Consider the following 22,722-nt stretch of genomic DNA (forward strand, 5'->3'; position numbering starts at 1 on the left):
GCCCCAAGGAGAAAGACATCATTAACACCTCTCCAGACTGCTCTTAGCAAAAAGAAAGCAGGGCTCCAGCAAGGTGTGTGCTTCAGACAATGATGTTTTTCTACAATTTAATAACACAGTGGCCTATTTAGGTGGGCAAGGCCGGGGGCAATCTCCAGTTTTCTTTTAATGTAAATAAATATGAGTACAAATGGAGGTTGATTTCTTATTAATCGTAAATCAGTAGATTTTGGTGTGGTATAGGGGGTGGGCAAATGGAGCACTAATTAATGACAGTGGTAAGAGAAAGATGAGAACTGGAAATCAATGGTAAGTTCTTAAAAGGAAACAGATCTGATGTCTTTTCCCTGAGGATTACCTGCTGCAAAAGAACTTTCTGGAAAACTGGCCCAAGTCAAAACTGTTTGAAAGTCTTCAGTTAGAGAAGCACTCTCCTTCCTTTAGTGAGCTGGCACCAGGCCTCCCATCCTCCACCCACCCTCACCCAGTGATCCACTGGAGGGACAGAGCAGGGTCCCTCCCCTTCCAACAGCTGCTCCATGGGCCCTGGGGACCTGGGCACAGATGTGATCCATTCTGAACCTCATGCATTCATTGGCCTGGGTGATACTTTCTCCAGGAGGCTCCCAAAGTGCCAGCCCCATCCTGACGTGTGCCCCTCTCTCCACCGCAGATCTGCCATCACCATATTTCCCCAGAGGACTGACGGCAAGCATGACTTCCGAGTCTGGAACTCCCAGCTCATCCGCTACGCCGGCTACAAGCAGCCCGATGGCTCCATCCTGGGGGATCCAGCCAATGTGGCATTCACGGAGGTGTGTGCTCCCCACCCACCCCAAGCTGGGCTCTCATTCCCCCAAAATGTCTGTATCCACAGACTTGTCTTAGTAATATTGTCATGATAGGGAGAGCAGTCAGCAGGATGCAGGTTCCTCATCTGCAGACTTCCTGCTCCACTGATCAGCCTCCAGTCCAGCCAGTTCCATTATACCTGGTCATTTGGTCATTTTCATGCCATTACCTCGCCCAACCCTCATGATGAGCACTATTGCCCCATTTCACAGTTGAGTAGACCGAGTCTCATCAAGCCAACTGGGTCATCCAAGGTTACTAAAGGAGCAGAGGAAAAACTAGTACAGTCCAAATTTCCTGCCTCCCCCTGGGGGGAGAGGAGTTGAAATATGGAAGCCGTGTCCGTCATCTTGGGCAATATGTCATACCATTCATTCATTCATTCATTTCTCTATACAACATTGCTGGCCACCCAACACCTCTCTGGATGTACTGAACTCTCCAGCGCCGCAACAATTGCTGGCAGGCCAAGTCAGTTCATAAAAGCTACGAGGAACATGAACACCACCTTCCCCCATTCAGGGTTCCTCCTGGGTGATGATGCCATCCAGACAGGTAGCACGGGTAAGGCCTGGAAGCTTCCACCAACTATGCCTACAAGAGATGCCGTAGGCAGACCCCACACCTGGAATGATCTCAGGCACACAGGCCTGGTGCCCCTTTTATTTGTCACCCGCTTCGTTCTGCTTCATCTTTGTTCTTTCCTCAACAACCCCCCTCAAACTCCACCCCCATACCTTCTCCAGAAGGGAGCTGCCAAGGCCAGGGGCTGCCTCACACCCTCGTGGCTGCTAACTTCACCTGCAGGAGGCTTTTCTTATTAAACTGTTTTTAGGAGTTCCCATCGTGGCGCAGTTGTTAATGAATCCGACTAGGAACCATGAGGTGGCGGGTTCGGTCCCTGCCCTTGCTCAGTGGGTTAACAATCCGGCGTTGCCGTGAGCTGTGGTGTAGGTTGCAGACTCGGCTCGGATCCCGCGTTGCTGTGGCTCTGGCATAGGCTGGTGGCTACAGCTCTGATTCGACCCCTATCCTGGGAACCTCCATATGCCGCGGGAGCGGCCCAAGAAATAGCAAAAAGACAAAAAAAACAAAAAACAAAAAAAACTGTTTTTATCCTGGAGTTCCCATTGTGGTTCAGCAGGTTAAGAACCCAGCTTAGCGTCTGTGAGGATGCAGGTTCAATCCCTGGCCTCACTCTGTGAGTTAAGGATCCGGTTTGCCACAAGCTGCAGCATGGGTCACAGATGTTGCTCAGATCCAGTGTTGCTGTGGTTGTGGTGGAGGCCAGCAGTTGTTGCTCTGACTTGACCCCTAACCCAGGTGCAGAAGTTAAAAAAACAAACAAAAATGTTATCCTGAGGAGGGGGCTATAACCAGGGTGACCAGGAGTCACACCTGTGCCATTTTAGACTCAGCCAGACTCTCTGCTCCACTTGGCTGAGCCCTAACTGTCTACTTGGCTGACCTTGTCCTTGTGGCCACTGGAACAGAAACGCCACAGCTTCTTCCTCCCCTTCTGTCTCCAGAAATCTCACTGACATGGCACATCCTCCTAAACCCTTGTTTCTGAGCTTCCTCTTTCTACTAACCCAGCAGAAGGAATCACCCCAAACATAACCACATAATTGTAACTTTCAAAACCCCCTCACCCTGAGCTGTCCGGTACAGCAGCCACTGGCTGCATGTAGCTCGTGAGCACTTGAAATGTGGTGAGTCCAAATTGAGACCTGCTCTAAGTGTAAAATACACAGTCTTGGAGACAGAATGAAAAAAGAGTGGAAAAGCTCTCAAAAATAATTTTTATCTTGGAGTTCCCAGCGTGGCTCAGTGGTTAATGAATCCGACTAGGAATCACGAGGTTTCGGGTTCAATCATTGGCCTTGCTCAATGGGTTAAGGATCTGGCGTTGCCATGAGCTGTGGTGTAGGTTGCAGACGCGGCTCGGATCCTGCATTGCTGTGGCTGTGGTGTAGACCAGTGGCTATAGCTCTGATTAGACCCCTCGCCTGGGAACCTCCGTATGCCACAGGAGCAGCCCTAGAAAAGGCAAAAAAACAAATAAACAAATAAATAAATAAAAACAGAGTGTCTCTAAATGGTTGAAAGTGAAAAAGGAAAACACATTGTTCATGCATATAAAAAAAACACAAAATTATAAAAAAATAATTTTTATCTTGATTACCTATTGAAGAAATAATATTCTGGATGATCTTGGGCTGATCTATTCTTACATTATTAATTACAATAAATTTTGTGTGAAATATATTTTAATAATATTAATAATTTATCATTACTAAGTTAATGGCATTATTTAATCATCTGGTATATGATATAGTTTATGTTTTATTGGATTAATAAATATATATTGCATATTTAATTTTAACATCAAATATATTAATATATTAATACACAATGGTATTAATATGTTGATATATTTATATTAATGTATTAATATGTTAATGCAGAATGATAACATTATTATATTCAAATATTGATACTTTGTTTAATATAATAAATTCCTATATTAATATAATTGATATAGTGATACAATTAATAATTATTTAATAATTAAATGTTATTGAAATTAAAATTTTTTCAGTGAATGTTATTTGAATTATTTTCACCTGGTTTTGCTTTGAGGTTTGTTTTTGTTTTTGTTTTTACTTTTTTAAACGTAGCTGCTAGAAAATTTTAAATTACTGCTTTATTTTTCTATAGAACATCTTATGCAGTAATTCTGATAGATCTGCCCTCATCAAATACAGTAGATTTTCTTCGTATCTCAGGGAATCCAATGCAAACACCTCCAGAGCCGGTGGGTACCATGTGCCCAGCCCTGTACAGCTCCAAGAGTTCCCAGTGGGCGAGGAGGACCCAGAAAACATAACCAAGTGAGGTGCCAAAGGACAGGTGTGCCTTCTGTCCTATGAGACCATGAGAAGCTGTACTAGTTACATGATGATGTCAGAGAGAACTTCGTAAAAGAGGTGGCCTGGCCCAGAGTCCCCAGAGGAAGGGGCTGCTGGTGCTGGGACCTCTGCCCCTCCCCCACTGCTGTTGTATCTAGAGGGTCTGGGCACGGTGGCCTGACCTGGCGGGTCCCGTTGCAGATCTGTATCCAGCAGGGCTGGAAGCCCCCAAGGAGCCGCTTCGATGTCCTGCCACTCCTGCTCCAGGCCAATGGCAACGACCCTGAGCTCTTCCAGATCCCTCCAGAGCTGGTGTTGGAAGTGCCCATCAGACACCCCAAGTAAGAGGGACTGATATGGGGTGAGGGAGGGTGGGTGTATTTACCCAGTGCGTTTCTCTGTCCAACCCCAGACTCCCTGGCTCTCTTTCCAGCCCAGACAGAGGCTGAATGCAGGACTTTTTTCCCATCCTCACCATGGGGCCAGGGCAAGGTGGGCTCCCTAAAGTCCAGTGATTCCTCCTACACCAGCCTAGGCACCATCATCTTTTCCAAATCACAGTCTCCCTCCTTATACATCAGACAAAGACAGATACTGTATGATATCACTTAGACATGGAATCTAAAAAATACAACGTAACAAAAAAGAAGCAAACTACAGATACAGAAAACAAACTAGTGGTTGCCAGTGGGGAGAGGGAAGGAGGGGAGGGCAGTACAGGGGCAGGAGATTAAGAGGTACAAACTGTTATGTATAAAATAAACTCAAAGTAGGAGTTACCATTGTGTCTCAGTGGAAACTAATCTGACTAGCATCCACGAGGACCCAGGTTTAATCCCTGGCCTTGCTCAGTGGGTTAAGGATCCAGCATTGCTGTGAGCTGTGGTGTAGGCCACAGATGTGGCTCAGATCCTGCATTGCTGTGGCTGTGGTGTAGGCTGGCAGCTACAGCTCCAATTCAGCCCTTATCCTGGGAACCTCCATATGCCATGGAGTATATATTTTATGATATGGGGAATATAGCCAGTATTTTCTAATAACTGTAAATGGCCTATAACCTTTAAAAATGATGAATCACTATATTGTATACCTGTAGCTTATATAATATTGTATATCAACTATTCTTCAATTTTAAAAAATCTCCCTAAGCCATCAACCCAGACCTGCTCTTTTTCCAACGCTAAGGGCTGAAAGAGCAGTGGGCACACATTTTAAATAGAGGGAGCGATTTAAAACTCTAGGTGACCTGATATGGGTCAAGTTCAAAAACAATTTGGAGCTGTGATGGGGCTACTAAGGCTGTGGCCAGCAGTGCAACAGGCTTTACACATTTGGAGACTAAAGGAAATCCACAGTGAAACACTGGCCTCAGGAACAAAACTCATGGGGGAAGCACCAAAAAATTCAATATCAAGATAAATTCTATTTTAACACAGTAGTTTTAAAAATCAGACTTAATCTTTATCAATCCATGATGCATAATATGTCAGAATGTTAAATAAAGATCAGATCTGGGTCAGGGTGGAGATCAGGGTAAAGCAATGAGGTAAGTGATACGAGTAGGGTTCTGTATTTAAAGTTTTTGTTTGTTTGTTTGTTTTATCTCTTCTAGGGCCGCACCCGCGACATTTGGAAGTTTCCAAGGTTAGGGGTCGAATTGGAGCTATAGCTGCCAGCCTGTGCCACAGCCACAGCAACACCAGATCTAAGCCTCGTCTGTGACCTACACCACAGCTCACGGATCCTTAACCCACTGAGCGAGGCCAGGGATTGAACCCGCAACCTCATGGTTCCTAGTCAGATTCATTAACCACTGAGCCACGATGGGAACTCCTGTATTTAAAGTTTTGACACTTGGAGTTCCCGTCGTGGCACAGTAGTTAACGAATCCGACTAGGAACCATGAGGTGGCGGGTTCGGTCCCTGCCCTTGCTCAGTGGGTTAACGATCCGGCGTTGCCGTGAGCTGTGGTGTAGGTTGCAGACGCGGCTCGCATCCTGTGTTGCTGTGGCTCTGGCGTAGGCCAGTGGCTATAGCTCCGATTAGACCCCTAGCCTGGGAACTTCCATATGCCGCGGGAGCAGCCCAAAGAAATAGCAAAAAAATAAAAAAATAATAAAGTTTTATACTTTGTTCGTCATGGATTTTTTTTATTTTTAAATTAAAAAATGAATTAATTTAGAATGTGTAAATAAACTAATAGTTTTTGATCTTGATTATTGGGTTTGTTGGTTCCCCAAGACTAGTGCCTTTTTTGCCTCACCCTAGTCCCTGCCCTGGAGAGGGAGAAACGTCCTGAGGCTCCTGATGCTGCCCCATGTCTGGGAACTCACCCAGCCTCCCTGGTGAAACCTGGCCTTCATTCATTCATTCGAGAATTCAGTATTGTTTATTATTCCCGCTCTGGGCCAGGCATTGTGCTAGGTTTTGTCACTGACTTGTTCCCACCTCCATGATGCTTTTGCTCTCAAGAGGGAGATCAATTACCCAAATAACTACTTAATTTCAACAAAATGCTGCAAAATAAATGTTATGGTACCTAGAGGCATAAAGCTGCCTGACCCAACCCCAGGCTGGGCATCAGGGATGGCTTCCCAGAGTAAGCAGCATTTTAGCTGAGAATGAAAGGGCAGGTAAGAGCTAGGCAGGCACAGAAGGAAAAGAGAAGATCCCCAAGAGGAAGGAACTGCCATGCAAAGGCCCTGAGGTCAGAGATTAGAGACTCACTCTCTCCAGATTCACCTTCGGGGTATGTTTAGGAGATAAACAGCAGCCCATGGCAGAGGTTCCCAGGCCTGGCTGTCCATCCACATCGCCTGGAAATATGCTAAACTGCAGGCCCCAGCTACGGAAGCTGGGATGCCTCAAGTCTGGTGTGCACTCAGGAGTTAGGTTCTGACAAAGTCCCAATCTGTCGCTGGCATTTCAGCATCCCCAGACCAAGACTCTCTTCCCGTGAGGCTCCTGCCCCATGGGAGCTGGGCTGTGTTACTCTCCGCAGGTTTGAGTGGTTCAAGGACCTTGGGCTGAAGTGGTACGGCCTCCCTGCTGTGTCCAACATGCTACTGGAGATCGGCGGCCTGGAGTTCAGTGCCTGCCCCTTCAGCGGCTGGTACATGGGCACGGAGATTGGCGTCCGTGACTACTGTGACAGCTCTCGATACAACATCCTGGAGGTGAGGTCCTTGCGTGGTCATCATGACGGGGAAGCACAAGGCAGAGGGGGTGGGTTCAGCCATCCCTCCCGACAGTAGAGCTCTGGCTGGGAAACTGAAAGAGGTTAAAACAGAACCTGCAAGTCTGGTGAAGCCCCCTGGCATTTCTAAAGTCTTCTGTGGCATTAATAGGACACGTGCTCAGCACTGCTCCAAGTGCTTTGCATGTTTTACATGCTCATTTAATCCTCACCCCACTGTCGAGGTGTGATAATCCCCCTCTCACAGGAGGCCTTCTGGAGGGTTGAAATGACCAGCTCAAGGTCACTCAGCTCTCGAGTGGTAGAGCTGAAATGTGAACCCACTCTGGCTTCCAAGTTCACAACCGTTCTGCTGCACTGCCTGCCAGCGTCATACCTTGTCAGAAGTTTTTCAGAACAACCCATGAACTTGGGACATTTTTGGTCTCTTTTGTGAAGAATAAGGGGGGGGAGGGCGGGTTGGCAGTGATTCCCCACCACGTGCGTTTCTCAGTGGAGGGTCTGACTCCCTCCCTGGCTGAGTCATCATCTCCTACAGCGAGCGCGCTGGGGCGGACCGCTCCCTGGAGCTCCGCTTTGGGGAAAGCATCAGGATTGCTGTGGTTTTGTCAGCAAATGTTGTCTCTAGCAACAGTCCGCTGTGGCTGGCCTTGTTTCCGAAGAAGACACCAAAAAAACAGAGAAGTTAAGCACTGAGCCTGCGTCACACAGTAAATAAAGCACAGCACTTATTTGAACCCTGAACCAAGAGTTAGGTTTATATTGTTAAAAGCCGCGTTAACCTGGCTGGACCTTGAAGGTGTTGTGCTAAGTAAGTCAGAGACAAATACTGTATGGATTCACTTATATGTGAAATCTAAAAAAGCCAACCTCCTAAAAGCAGAGAGTAGAGTGGTGGTTATCAGGGGCCAGGGGCAGGGAAACTGCAGAAGATGTTTTAAGTGTACAAACTTGCACCTAGTAGATAAATAAGTCCTGGAAATCTAATGCACGGCATAGTGATGATAGTCAATGGTGATACTGTGTTATAAATTTCAAAGCTGCTAAGAGATTAGACCTTAATTATTCTCACCAGAAAAAAGAAATGGCAATTATGTGATTGGCTAGAGGTGTTAACTCACACCACTGGTGGTAATCGTATTATGATATATAAATCATATCAAATCAATACTTATCCACCTTAAATTCCCTTAATACTGTATGTCAATTTTTTCTTAATATTTTTTTAATTCCTTGAGTATTAGCCTGGAAAACAGAACCGGGGTCATCAGCTTTGCCACACATTGGAATTGCCTAGGAATTTTTATCAGGGCCCCCACTCCCCACTCCCCAAGATTTAGATGAAGTTGCTCCAGGGTGGAGCCTGGGCACCAGCATTTTTCAAAGCTCCCCAGAAGATTCTACTGGGCAGCCACTGATCTGTAGAAACTTCTGGCAGGAAAGGAAAACCAGGCAATTTCCAGAGATGTGGCTCATCATATTTAAGAATTTTTAAAGTCATATTTTTTTCCCTGCAACTAATTTCTATTATTTTAAGCAAAATAATCTGTAGAAGTAACCATGGCAGCATGTCTGGCAGGACACACTCTCCTCTTTCATAAAATAACACGTTTTATCTGTATTTATGTAAAGCAGCAAATTTCTTACTCTCTGTGTTTGTGTCACCACTAAAAGACCCCAAACAGAACCTAATGCCTCAGCCTCAAAAGAGAAAATGAATTAAGTCTGCTTTCATGATCCCTGCTTACATTTCGATTGCAAAGAGTAGTCACTGGGTGACTCAAATGAGACTCCCTCCCATCCCAGCCTTCGGATTCAAACTGCCATTATGTACAAATGTTGACAGCTGGGCCTGGGAAGCAATTTACCCAAACCTAGGAAATTGTCACATTCTAGCCCCATAATGAGACCCAGGTTCCCACAAGTGACTAGAATTGACAGAGGAAGTGAGAAGCCAGGCTCTAATTAATGGACTTGCTATTGGGTTTTCCCCACTCCTGACATCAGCCCCTGCCTTAGCTGGAGCTGTAACGTAAATGTCAGGAGTTGTTTTTGCCAAGTAGTTTTGCCAAAGGAGTCAGCTGGCTCGGGAGCCACTCCAAGGCCTGGAGCATTATGCATCTCCCTGGGTTCAAGTCCCCAGGCCATCTGGCTCTGTGGACTGTGGGCAAGTGTGTGTAGCTCTCTGAGCCTCAGTTTCCTCATCTGTCAGATGGTTTGGCAGATATTATAACTAGCTTCCAATTGGTGTCCACTCGAGAGACAGAACAGGATGAGAGAAGTGCTTTTTCTACTAGAAAGCAGATGATGCACTCCTTAAACCCTCCAAAGACTCTCCTCATCATATGTGGATTAAAATCCTGAATCCTTAGCACATCCTGCATAATATAGTCCTGTCTCTCTCTCTCTCTCACCAATCCCAACCATCCTAATACACTGGCCTTCTTTCTGTATCTCAGACAGCATAAGCCTGATCCCACCCCAGGATCTTTGCATGTGCTGTTCTCTCTGCCTAGAATATTCTCTCCCAAGATCTGCAAATGTTTTGCTTCTCATCATTTGGGTCTCACCTGTATGCCACAGCCACAGTGGTCCTTCCCTGACTATTCTCGTTCAATTCATCCTGTCCCCATATCCCTCTTTAATCCCATTTCCTTGCCTTATTTTCTTCCTAGGAGTTAGCACTCATCACAATATTAACTGTCTCTTTACCTCACTAGAAGGTAAAGTCAATAATAAAAAGGCCAGCCAAGTCCTTCTAGTTTCTTGCTATCAGTAGTTGCCTGATTTAAAAACTAAAAGGTTGAATGAGTAAGTGAATTCATCTGCATATCAGTTTTGACTAATTAATTAAGAAGTTCACAAGTGGAGTTCCCTAGTGGCTCAGCAGGTTAAGGATCAGGCATTGTCACTGCTGTGGTTCTCGTTACCACTGTGGCACAGGTTCAATCCCTGGCCTGGGAACTTCCGAATGCCATGGGTGTAGCCAAAGGAAAAAAAAAAAAAAAACTATTGAAAAAAAAAAGTTCATTAGCGACACTAGCTCTGTCCCTATTTAGTCTCTGAAATCCACAGGTGTCCCAGCCTGTGAGTCTGTGTTTCCTTCTGCTTTCAGGAAGTGGCCAAGAAGATGAACTTGGACATGAGGAAGACATCCTCCCTGTGGAAGGACCAAGCACTGGTGGAGATCAACATTGCGGTTCTGTACAGCTTCCAGGTAGCCCGGGCATTCCTCCCAGCTGCCAAGCCTCAAAGGGGAATTAAAACTTTTCAGAGTCCTAGGGCAGAAGGTCAAGGGCCCACCTACCAGGAACCATCTTTGCAGGGATCTGTGCATCAGCAAGGTCTCCTTGCCATCCTGCCTGCCTTTCCCTCCATGATAGATCTTGGGTGGGGACCATTTGAGGAGGAGATAAAAAGATAGGGGGTTTGTGGCTTGTTGCTTATGATTTTTTTAGAATTGAAATGGCAGACATGCTCTGTGTCTTGCCACGTCTTAGGCACTTAGACTTTCATGCAACAGAGACAGATACTCATCATCATGATCAGAAGCATATAGGCCCATGGTAAATGCAATTATATGTAGCACAGTGGCTTTAAAAATTATCGACTAAACCACGACACTTCTGAGGGCAAAAGGGGGACACTGCTAATCATTGTGACAGAAGATGGGCATAAGCTGGCATTCTCCTGGGCAAACCAGGAGACCCATGGTAGAGAGGTCACTCTGTACAGTAGAGACCAGCTCTGTCCTCGGAGGGTGACAGTCTGGGAAGCTAGACCCTCATAGACACATGGAAGGCAGGCACAGATGGTAGACTGAGCTTATCAAGTCATGTATGGGCATGAATATAAACCATAGGTCCCCATGTCCAGAGTAGGGAGACTAGCTAGATCAGGAATATATATCCCAGGGAAGAGGCCAGTTGAAATGGGGCGAGGGGTAGGAAGCTCCTCCCTTCCCTCTTCCACCATGGAGGAGTGAAACTTCAGGAGTTGTGGGTAACAAAGGAGGATGGTTTCATAGCCTGGTATGAAGACTGGCAAGCCAGAGACACCAGAGGTGCAAGTGGGATGAATGACTGAAAAAAAAAGGAGTTCCTATCGTGGCCCGACTAGTATCCATGAGGATGTGGGTTGGATCCCTGGATGTGGGTTAAGGAGCCGGTCACTCAGACATTCAGTCCACCCACCTCTGCCTGGGCTGACTTGTTTTCATTTTAATAAACTCACCCTTATTACTTAAGGATTTTTATTTTAAGAGGATTTTCTATCACTATCATAAATGGGGAGCCAGGAAGTTCCCTGGTGGCTTAGCAGTTAAAGAACCCATCATTGTAGGAGTTCCCGCTGTGGTGCAACGGGATTGGTGGCGTCTCTAGAGCATTGGAACACAGGTTCCATTCCTGGCGTTGCCGCAGCTGCTTGGATCTGATCCCTGACCCGGGAACTCCATATGCCACAGGGTAGCCAAAAACGGAAAAAAAAATAAAAATAAAATAAAATATTCACTTAAAAAAAAAATCTGGCATTGTCACTGCTGTGGCTCGGGTCACTGCTCTGACACGGGCTTGATCCCTGGCCTGGGAACTTCCACATGTTAATAAACAAACAAATAAATAAATGGAGAGCCAGTATCATTTGCTGTAAACAAAAGAGAATTGTAAATTTCAATAAATATATAAACAAATACACACAAGGGAAACAACACAAAGTCGTTAGATGCTAGTCGCCTGAGCTTCCTCTCTCATTAAAAATAAGGGGGGGGTGGGGGGAGAAGGACAGAGGAAGATTGGCAAGAGAGGCATGAAAGATGAATTAGCACCCAATCAGGATTGAAAGAACAGTGCCGAGAATCATGTTATACTGATTTAAATCATCTCCAGAATCATTTCCCTTGGGGAAACACCACTCTGTGAGCGAGGGAGTCCCAAAACATCCCACCTTATCTTACCTCCTGACTCCTTGTTCCCTGTCCTCCCCCAGAGTGACAAAGTGACCATCGTGGACCACCACTCTGCCACCGAGTCCTTCATTAAGCACATGGAGAATGAGTACCGCTGCCGGGGCGGCTGCCCTGCCGACTGGGTGTGGATCGTGCCCCCCATGTCCGGCAGCATCACCCCTGTCTTCCACCAGGAGATGCTCAACTACCGGCTTACCCCCTCCTTTGAATACCAGGTCCTGCCCCCCGCCACCTTTCTCGTGCTAAGTCTTCAATATCCCACGTGCATGTTATACTTAGAGCGCTTCTCAACTTGAACTTGCCTTTCAGATGCTCCAGTGTGGCCACTATATTGGACTGCCCAGCTTGGGCTGAAAGATGAATGCAGATGAAATGAGTGGTCAGGGGTCACAAGGAGCGCTTGAGAGGGTCTGAGGGCTGAGTGGGAAGGTCTAGCAGGACAGTGCAGGGAGGCTAGACCAGCCACTCTGTGCCCTGTGGTCACCACGGGCAGAATCACTCCCTTCAGGGGCTAAGGGTCGGGCACAGCCGGGTGGCCACAAGCCTCCAGAGAGTTCTGAGCATCTCCCAAGAGGAGCTGGGTACACTCACTGTGGTGACCGTAGTCCTCTCTTCCCAGCCTGACCCCTGGAACACCCACGTCTGGAAAGGCACCAACGGGACCCCCACAAAACGGCGAGCCATCGGCTTCAAGAAGCTGGCAGAGTACGTCTCCTAAAGTTGGTTGGGATTGGGGGATGGATGGGCCTCCAAATTCAGAGAACTCCAGAAAAGGAGGCTGGGAACATATCTGTCCCTCTGACCTCTTGTGTGATAGGATTTCTCTGTTTTTTTTTCCAATCTCTTTGTGCTTCCTTTGCATCAGCGTCTGGGAAGTAAACATTGCCATGACTCTTCGCCTTCCCAGTGTCACTTTCCTCACCCCCGTTTCCTAAATTCTTGTCCTGGAGGCAGTGCTGTGTTGACAAACCAGCTCTCCTAGTAATAATGATGGCCATAGTAATAATAGATTTGTAACATTTGCCAATTTCTGTGGTGTAAATACGCCCACTATGGCCAATATCAAGCTCCCAGCAGGAAGTCACTGAACCAGAATAGGGAAGAGCTGGGATGATCTGGCTCCAGCACACCGCTGTCTAAAGAGTACTCTCATCTAGGGCTGAATTTTCATTTCACTCACTCACTCACTCATTCATTCATTCATCCAACAAATGGACACAGAGTGCCTACTTGGTACCAGACACTGTGCTAGGCTCCAGGGATGTCCTGATGAGCCAGAAAACGTGGTCCTGCCTTCATGGAGCCCACATCTACCATTAACGAACAATTCATGGCACCCTAAAATAGACTTCACTGAGTTTGGGAGGTCAAAAAGGGCAATTGAGCTGAAGAATGAAGTAAGACTTCACTGAGAAAAGGAAGGAGGGAAGAAGGTTATGAACCAAGGCCACTGAAGAGTAATTGTCCTGAAGAACCTGTGGCCAGCCAGGGAACCACTTGGCAGGTGGGATGGAGCTGAGATGGTTTAATGGGGATGCCAGCCTCTGTCTAAAGATAGAGAATTCCCTGACCCACTCAGCAGAGACCCGCTCTTTGGAGCTAACTTTTTGCAGAGGAGCTAATATGCTCTAAGCTACTTACTCACTTTCCTCTGCCACTTGGGTCCAGAACTCTCTGTTTTCAACAGGTGCCATCCGTGCCATTGACCCCAGAAGTGAAACACTGGTGGGTCTTGACAGAGACTGAAACCAAGGTCCTGGCTCTGCTAATGTGGTCTGCAGGCTCTCTCCCTGCTCTCCCTCCCTCCCCTCTCTCCTCCGTCCACCCAACTTTGTCTTCCAGCCAAGCGAGAACACATCAGCAGCCATCCATTCCCTAACAAGAGCATCACAAATATTCTCAGAACAGCAGCCTCTGGCTTCAGTTCAGTTCAACTGTCTCCGAGGGAGGAAGGGTGGGAGAAATCTAAAGCATTAATTGCACTATTAAGTTTGGGGTGGAAACAATGGGAGTTAATTATAGATGCTTTTTTATGCTCCAGTCATTCAAAGGGAACCCTCCAGGCACCTCGTATTCTTTTGTGTATCTCCCCTTTACCTCCAAGTGCTCCAGCAGTGTGGGTGGTTTCCCTGATTCTAAAAAAAAATGATGAATTTACCACCAATAATCCCCAGGTGGGGGTAATTAGCAATTTGTCTACACTGAGATTCCTAGTGAGATCAGGGGTGCTCACTGGGAAGGTGAGACTGGGCACCCCTGAGCTCTGGCCCATCTGCCACCCCCATGCCCTCAGAGATGGGAAGGAAAGAACTGGTTCTGAATTCTCCATTTAACCAGAAAGAGCTCTGACTTGACATTTAACTCCCGGGGCTTTGGCTATAGCAGCATGTTTGAAATTTATTCCTTCTTTTGATAGATGTGCATTTAGTGCCTAGTAAGTATCAGGCTCTACAAGACACTGGATGTGCAGGGCTGACTAAACGAAACCTGGTCCTTCCTTTGGGGATTTATAAACCTCTAAAATCCCTTCTAGCTCAATACCTGGTGATTTACTAGTGATTCATTCCCCTCCCTCCATCTCTCTCTCTCTCTCCCTCTCTCTGTTTCTCCCTTCCTCCTCCTTCCTCCCCTTCCCTTCTCTCCCTCCCTCTCTCTTTCTCTCTCTGTCTTATACACACACACACAAATGTAAGTTCCATGACAGCTATTTCTCTGTTTTTCCGCTTCTGTAACAATGCCCAGCACATAGGCACTCAACAAACACTTGATGAATGAACAAATGAGTGAATGAATGAATGATCATCTTCTGGGGCAATGCTTGGCAAACCACCAAGATTCTCAAGCCTGGGATCAATCAATCAACAGACTAACAAAACCAACCATGTTAGCTCATAACTAGTTGTTCCAGAGGGACTTAATAAGGGGATCAATATGGCACTAAATTCGCACTCAGAAGGTCTCTGAGGCCATCAAGGATTATGAGAGTAAATCCCACCCTGTTATATTTCATGGATCATGGTTCTCACCTGAAAGGTCTCAGCCTGGCATCCTCCCTCCTTTCTATGTTACCCATTTTCTTCTCCATCCTCTCTCCCCAGAGCCGTCAAGTTCTCAGCCAAGCTGATGGGACAGGCTATGGCCAAGAGGGTCAAGGCTACCATCCTTTATGCCACAGAGACGGGCAAATCACAGGCTTATGCTAAAACCTTGTGTGAGATCTTCAAACATGCCTTTGATGCCAAGGTGGGTAGGGGGCAGTGCCAGCTGTCCAGCCCCTCATGGTAAATAAAGGTGGGGAGGGGAAAGAGGGGAGCCAGCAGAAAAGAACCCTTTGAGAATCGGTGAAAGCACATCTGGAGATGCCCATCAGCACACTCATGCCCATTTGCCTCTTTCAGGGGCTTGTGATGCTTCTCTCCCTGTGAACCCGCCACGAGACCAGTGATCACAACCCCCATCTCTAGAGAAAAATGGTAGAAATTTTTATGAGAAACACTTCTGGAGTTAGTTTGGGAAGCTCTGCATTTAGTACAGTCCAGTGGGTTTCTTCACTGCAGGAATTATCAGAGCCTTTAATCCATAAGTATGTGTTATCATTTCCAAAAGAGGAGAGGAGAGAATATAAATGTTTCCCAAATACGTCTGCTTAGGGCTCACTTATTTTCCAGGAGCATCACAGGAACCTACTCTGAGAAATGTTGCTCAAATAATGCTAAGATACAGGGCAAAACAATCTTTCCCTAAGGTGGGTATCACAGATGTGTTCATCCCTGGTCTGATTCTGCTGTACAGCACAGGGAACTATATCCAATCACTTGTGATGGAACATAATGGAAAATAATAAGAGAAAAAGAATGTGTGTGTGTGTGTGTGTGTGTGTGTGTGTGTGTGTGTGTGTGTAAACTCGGTCACTTTGCTATACAGCAGAAATGGACAGAACACTGTCGATCAACTATAATAAAACCATTTTTTCTAAGAGGGGAAGCTGAGCAGACAATGGTCAGATCCAGCTGGGTCAGTCCCAGCCTAAAGATGGTCAAGAAGATTCCAGCATCAGTTGGTTGTAAGAAGCCCAAGGGCCCCAATCAGGATTTGTCTCTAGTGGCAGCCAACCCATTGCCCCAGACTCTCTGTGGTCCTTCAGGCCACAGTGACCGCAGAAAGGTCCCATGATGCCAACAAGCTTTTCGTTCTACCCATCTGAGCACACTGACATAGTGGTACCCAGAACCTTTTGATCTCCTTCCAAAGGGGATAGCTCAGGATGATTTCTCTTTGGGAGTTCTCCTGTGGCTCAGTGGGTTAAGGATCCAGCATTGTCATTGCAGCAGCTTGAGTCACTGCCATGGCGCTGCCCCTGGAACTTCCACATGCCATGGGCATGGCCAAAAAATAAAAATAAAAAAAGATGACTCGGAGTTCCCGTCGTGGTGCAGTGGTTAACGAATCCAACTAGGAACCATGAAGTTGCGGGTTCGGTCCCTGGCCTTGCTCAGTGGGTTAACAATCCGGCGTTGCCGTGAGCTGTAGTGTAGGTTGCAGACGCAGCTGGGATCCCGCATTGCTGTGGCTCTGGCGTAGGCTGGTGGCTACAGCTCCGATTGGACCCCTAGCCTGGGAACCTCCACATGCCGCGGGAGCGGCTCAGGAAATAGCAAAAAGACAAAAAAAAAAAAAAAGAATAATGGAAATCACCCAATCAGGACAGCAGACAGAAAACCAAATGCAAAAAAAAAAAAAAAAGAAAAAAAAAAAGATGACTCATCTTTTTCCCTCTCACTTCTTTTCCCCCATCACTTTGTTCTTTCCTACCCCTTCTCTCTCCTAATTACCTTCTTCTTTCCTCTCCCCCCATCATTTTCCCACCCAGGTGATGTCCATGGAAGAATATGACATCGTACACCTGGAACATGAAACTCTGGTCCTAGTGGTTACCAGCACCTTTGGCAATGGAGACCCCCCTGAGAATGGGGAGGTGAGCTGAGCTTTCACCTGTTCTAGCATGAGTTTCCATCAACAGGAAGAAGGAGGGGCAGCAGTTACACCTGCAATAGTAGCCAACCCTCTCAGAGCCTCAAAGCCAATGACCTCAGTTTGGCTCCAAGTTCTGCCAAGATTGGACAATTTCTAGTCCTCAGTCTATAGTTGTCCAGTGACCAGCTAATCTCTAATAAAAATGTTGTCCCCTGAGTGGGCTACTCCTTCAGAATGGATGCTCCAATCAAGAGCTTGGTGGTCCCTGCTCCAGATGCGAGAAGTGGGGACAATATTTTTATAGAAATCCAGAAAGGGCTTTATGTGCTGGGGGTGGTGGTGGGGCGAGGGGAGTCCATACCTATGGCCCTTTAGAAACAGCCCTCTTCCACATGCACCTGCAGCAATGCTGCCCAGCCCAAGCCTCTGACACCCTGGCCTCCAGGGTGTCAAGTCAAAACCCCAGACTCTCAATGCCCAACCCTGTTGCAGATTTAATCACACATGCCTCACATTTTGCTCATCTTTTTCAACCTTTAGAAGTTTGGCTGCGCTTTGATGGAAATGAGGCACCCCAACTCTGTGCACGAGGAAAGGAAGTAAGTGAATGACCTGCCACTGTCACATGACACCCTGTAGGGGTAATCAAAAATTGTCTTTTGGCCTCTGGAGTTCACATCTGAGTTCTGAATGGTTTTCTAACCTGCAGTCTGTGATCGATTTTAGCCAATGGGTGACTGTGATCCGCTGGGGTGGATATTTTGGTCTTTGGTCACTTCACAAGCCTGTGCCTCTTTTCCCATCACCTTGGGTTTATTATACCTGCCTGAACTTTCTAATTTGTAAAAATCAAATTAGAAAGTAGATGTCAGGGTCCTATGAAAAGTTGAGCACTATGCAAATGGTAGTTCTTATTTCCCTTTGGAAACCTACATTCAGAATCAGCAAGCTTCTTTCCCTAGAACTTTTCCCTCTGATGCTCACAGTGCAGTTACCTCCACTAACATGAAGGTTAACTTCAAAAGATAAGATACTTCATAGGTGAAAAATGCCTGGGGTCAAAAGATGTTCCTGGTGAAACTGCCTCTAACATGGGATTAGGTTCCCAAGATATTTCATAAGGTGACAAATACTCATAACCAAAATTAACCCGAAATCCCCCCAAAGTCGAGAACATGCGGCACATGCATAGGGATCTGTCTTTTTATGAGACCAACACCATGGAGTAGATGCCAGCACTGGCTGGTGTTCGAGGCTGTGCTCTGCAGAAAGTTCCTCCTGGTTTTCTTTCAGCCAAACACATGTTGCCAAACTTGCGTGCCTTTCATATCCAGGGGACAGCTTAAGTCCCCTGTGGTCAGCCCTCCTTCTCTGCTCAATGCAAGCATCTTGTCCTCCCTCTCCCTGCCTCTCTCCTTCCCAGCACATCCTGGTGGCCTCCAGCAGGTCCCCCTCACCCCTCCTCCAGGGAAAGATAGGGCACCATCCATTCTCCCCTCTAGGTACCCGGAACCCTTGCGTTTCTTTCCCCGTAAAGGGCCTTCCCTCGCCCGAGGTTACACTGAACTGCGCGGTCTGGCTGCAGCTCGTGACAGCCAGCACAGGTAGAGTGTGTGTGTGTCATGTGTTGTGCGTGTGCTCGCACATGCATGCACTTCTATGCCCTGCGTGCGAGCGTGCGTGGATGAGCGCACGTGTGCGCATGCGTGCATGACGATGCAGTTGTGTGTGCGCATGCTCAATGCTACAGCATCCAAAGCCACATCTAGGTCTCACGGAGACCTAAGTTCTAACCCAGGCTCTGCCAGTAGCACGCTGAGTAACCTTATGCAAGTTGCTTGACCTCTCTGAGCCTCCGTCTTTCTCATCCGTCAAACGGGGAGAAACTCTGCTGTGACCACCTCTGGGATGTGTTGCAGGGATCAAAGGATCATAACAAAGAGGAATGCATTTGGAAAAACCTCGAGCCTCATACAAATACATGTGCTGTTATTTTTACCCCACAACCATCAACCATCCCTCCCACACCAACAACACAGCCACCCCCTGATATGTTGCAGGACTTATTTGGAGAAGTGACTCAATGTGAGACTATTTTAGGGCAGAAAATACACTTACATATATTTAGAACTTTCCTGATGCTGGAGCGAAAACTTTGAAGAACATCCAGCTTAGAAACCCTGCTGCCAGAATGCGCAATTTCTTTTTTTGTCTTTTGCCACTCAGATGTGTGTGTGTGTGCCTGTGTGTGTGTGTGTGTATGTGTGTGTTGAGTTTCTGTGTTTTGGTTTGTGATTCGAAGGTTTTCTGGTTTTTTGGTTTTTTGTTTGGGGGCTTGTTCAAGGTATTTTTGGTCTTGGAGATTTGTTTTTGTTTTGCTTTGTTTTTATCTTATCTGAGAATAAAACTTACCACTTTTAGAGGAAAAGTGGGAAACCATGTTTGTATTTGTCTTTATTTTTGTATTTGTTGAGATTTAAAATTTCAAGGCTCATGAGCCTCTGATGCTGAGGTTTGAGTCCCAATAACATCTTTCTTCCCCTTCAAAACAACTTCAAGAGAAATCCAATCTCTTTTCAGGCTATGTGTCAGTGCTGAACATTTTTCATGTTTACCTGAAATGTGAGAGACCCTTGAAATGTCTCAAGACCAAAACTATATTGAAAGAGAATGTAGCAGTTGTTACCAGTGGGTAAAGGGGAGGGGGAGGGGTGATGTAGGGGTAGGAGAGTAAGAGATACAAAATGCTATGTATAGGAGTTCTCGTGTGGCTCAGCAGAAACGAATGTGACTCGTATCCCTGAGGATGCAGGTTCAATCCCTGGCCTCACTCAATGGGTTAACTATCTGGTGTTGCTGTGAGCTGTGGTGTAAGTCACAGATGTGGCTCAGATCTGGTGTTGCTGTGGCTGTGGTGTAGGCTAGCAGCTACAGCTCCGATTGGACCCCTGGCCTGGGAACCTCCATATGCTGCAGGTCCTGCTCTAAAAAGACAAAAAAAAAAAAAAAAAAAAAAAAAAAAAGCTATGTATAAAATAAGCTACAATGTTATATTGTATAACACAGGGACTATAGTCAATACTGTATAATAACTATAAATGGAGTATAACCTTTAAAAATTGTGAATCACTAGACTCACTATAGTTGTAACATATAATATTGTACAACAACTACACTTCAATTTTTAAAGATAGAAATAAAGTGTGTGTGGGGGGGTGTGTTCCCGTTGTGGCACAATGGATTAAGAATCCCACTGCAGCAGCTCGGGTCACTATGGAGACAAGGGTTTGATCCCTGACCCAGTGCAATGGGTTAAGGATCCAGCATTGCCACTGCTGTGTGAGATCTGAGATCTGGCGTTGCAGTGGCTGTGGCATAGGCCAGCATCTATAGCTCCAATTAGACCCCTAGCCTGGGAACCTCCATATGGCACAGGGGCGGCCTTGAAAACACAGAAGACCAAAAAAAAAAAAAAAAAGACAGACAGAAAAAAAGAGAATGTTGACCAGGTGGTCCTGCACCATCCGGCAAACCTTTCTATGAGGGTATAAATATTCTTTATCTGTGCTGTCCTGTACAGCAGCCACTAGCCACACCTGGCTGTTGAGCACTTGACGTGGGCTAGTGCAGGTGGGGAACAGAATGTTTCATTGGGTGGGACTGGAATGAATGTAACTTTAAAGAGCCGCACACAGCCAATGGCCACTCTAGTGGACAGCACAAGTTAGTTCCTGGCCATGCAGTGTGAGGTGTGGGGACCAGCAGCATCACCATCTCCTGGGAGCTTGTTAGAAACACAGACTAGTAGGCCCCACCCTGGACTCCTGAGCCAGGATCTGTACCTTAACAAGATCCTAGAATGATGCCTGTACTCACTAAAATTGGGCAAGCAAGGAAACACAGTCTGATGGGTTAAGAAGTGGTCTGTTCTTCCTGAGTCAGGTGTGGTCCAAAACCTTTTCAGTGCAGGTAACATCCAATGCAGATGGCCATCTGTCATTGTCAGGGGTTGGGGGCGAGGTGAGTTGATACATTCTAGACAAGGCGTCTAGAAGGTGTACTATGGGGAAGATTCTAGAACCAGGACTAATTAGTCATCCACCTTAGTGTTGACCCCAGGAGGGGTCTCCCAGCCAGCGCTCACAGACTCTCTTTCATCTTGGCAGGAGCTACAAGGTGCGATTCAATAGTGTTTCCTCATACTCCGACTCCCGCAAATCATCAGGGGATGGTCCAGACCTCAGAGACAACTTTGAGAGCGCCGGGCCCCTGGCAAATGTGAGGTGAGCATTCACACAAGAGCACTTTAGATAATTCATGGACAGATATTTTGTATTTCAACGGTTGTGTATTCAGTTTAATGGGGATTTGGAAAAAAAGAAAACTGAATGTCAAACCCTTGGTTTCGCAGATATTGGTCAAGATGAGGCTGATGTAAGCAGAGTAATCAGGCCTGGTCATGAATCTCTTAGACCTTTCACTAATTGAAGCTTCACACCTGCTCAGGGCAATGCTTCACAGATGATACAGATCACAGAGTTCCTAGATATTGAAGTGTTATGTCCATCAGTACACTTTTATGGGGGGCCACACCCACGGCATATGGAAGTTCCCCAGGCCAGGGATTGAATCTGAGCTGCAGCTGTGACCTATGCCAGTTCCTTAACCCACTGTGCCACAGAGGGAACTCCAGTAAACTTTTTAATAGACTTTACTTTTTAAAAGCAGTTTTAGGTTCACAGCAAAATTGACTGCAAGGCACAGAGACTTCCCAGAGACTCCCTGCCCACCCTCAACACAATCACACAAGCAGACTCCTCCACTATCAACACTCCCCACCACATTTATATAATCAATGTCATTGATTTATATAATCATGTCATTGTCACCCAGGGTCCATTTATATAATCATGTCATTGTCACCCAGGGTCCATTGTCACCCAGGGTCCATTGTCACCCAGGGTCCATAGTTTACATCAGGGTTCTCCCTTGGTGTGGTACAGTCTATGGGTTTTGACATCAGTTCATTTTCTTTGGCTTGACATTGAAACATCCATGGTTTAATGGTCAGACCCATTCTTTGCTTATTAAATCCATCATGGCTTAGAGCAGGGCTTGGCAAACTACAGCCCAGAGGCCAAATCCAGCTTGGCCATCATATATTTTTGTACATTCCATGAGCTCAGAATAGTTTTTACAGATGAACATTTGCAACTCATTCGATGATGAAAAATATCACCTTTGAACCCTAATTAAGCAAAATGCTATATTCCCTCCAAAAATAATTCATTTTTTTCATTAGTAGACATATATAACTTAAAAAATGTATTCAGGGAGTTCCCATTGTGGCTCAGTGAGTTAAGAAACTGACATTGTCTTCACGAGATGTGGGTTCAATCCCTGACCTCACTCAGTGGGTTAGAGATCCAGCATTGCCATGAGCTATGGTGTAGGTCTCAGATGTGGCTCAGATCAGGTGTTGCGATGGCTGTGGTGTAGGTCGGCAGCTACAGCTCCAATCTGACCCCTAGCCTGGGAACTTCCATATGTTGCAGGTGCAGCTGTAAAAAGAAAAAGGAAAAAAAAGAGAAAAAAGATGTACTCAGTAATCATTATTATTATTATTATATTTTAATTTGATTCCAAAACATGGAGGAATTTGTGTTCTTTCTTGTTATATGAGTATCTGCATAATAGCTTTGATTTTCCTTCTTGGCCTACAAGCCTGAAAGTATTTACTGTCTGGCCCTGTGTATAAGTTTGCCAACTTCTGGTTTGGAAGCTTACAAATAGGAATTTTGAAATCATCAGGTGAAGATGGT

The 22,722-nt window shown here is 46.2% G+C and overlaps 1 protein-coding gene across 6 annotated transcripts in view; it reads left to right on the forward strand.

Moving 5' to 3' along the window:
• Nucleotides 1-22,722, forward strand: part of NOS1 (nitric oxide synthase 1) — a 186,400-nt gene that overhangs the window by 127,341 nt on the left and 36,337 nt on the right. For 4 of the 6 annotated variants that reach the window (XM_021072695.1, XM_021072697.1, XM_021072696.1 and 1 more), the window contains exons 8-18: nucleotides 674-815; nucleotides 3,966-4,105; nucleotides 6,766-6,940; nucleotides 10,076-10,177; nucleotides 11,947-12,141; nucleotides 12,546-12,631; nucleotides 15,025-15,169; nucleotides 16,797-16,901; nucleotides 17,441-17,499; nucleotides 18,403-18,504; nucleotides 21,067-21,183. In XM_021072695.1, coding sequence (XP_020928354.1) covers nucleotides 674-815; nucleotides 3,966-4,105; nucleotides 6,766-6,940; nucleotides 10,076-10,177; nucleotides 11,947-12,141; nucleotides 12,546-12,631; nucleotides 15,025-15,169; nucleotides 16,797-16,901; nucleotides 17,441-17,499; nucleotides 18,403-18,504; nucleotides 21,067-21,183 — 1,368 coding nt within the window. The remainder of the gene's footprint in view (nucleotides 1-673; nucleotides 816-3,965; nucleotides 4,106-6,765; nucleotides 6,941-10,075; nucleotides 10,178-11,946; nucleotides 12,142-12,545; nucleotides 12,632-15,024; nucleotides 15,170-16,796; nucleotides 16,902-17,440; nucleotides 17,500-18,402; nucleotides 18,505-21,066; nucleotides 21,184-22,722) is intronic. The other 2 variants (XM_021072700.1, XM_021072699.1) reach the window with 1 other exon arrangement.

The sequence above is a fragment of the Sus scrofa genome, chromosome 14, assembly GCF_000003025.6.
Source record: "Sus scrofa isolate TJ Tabasco breed Duroc chromosome 14, Sscrofa11.1, whole genome shotgun sequence".
Classification (NCBI taxonomy): Eukaryota; Metazoa; Chordata; class Mammalia; order Artiodactyla; family Suidae; genus Sus; species Sus scrofa.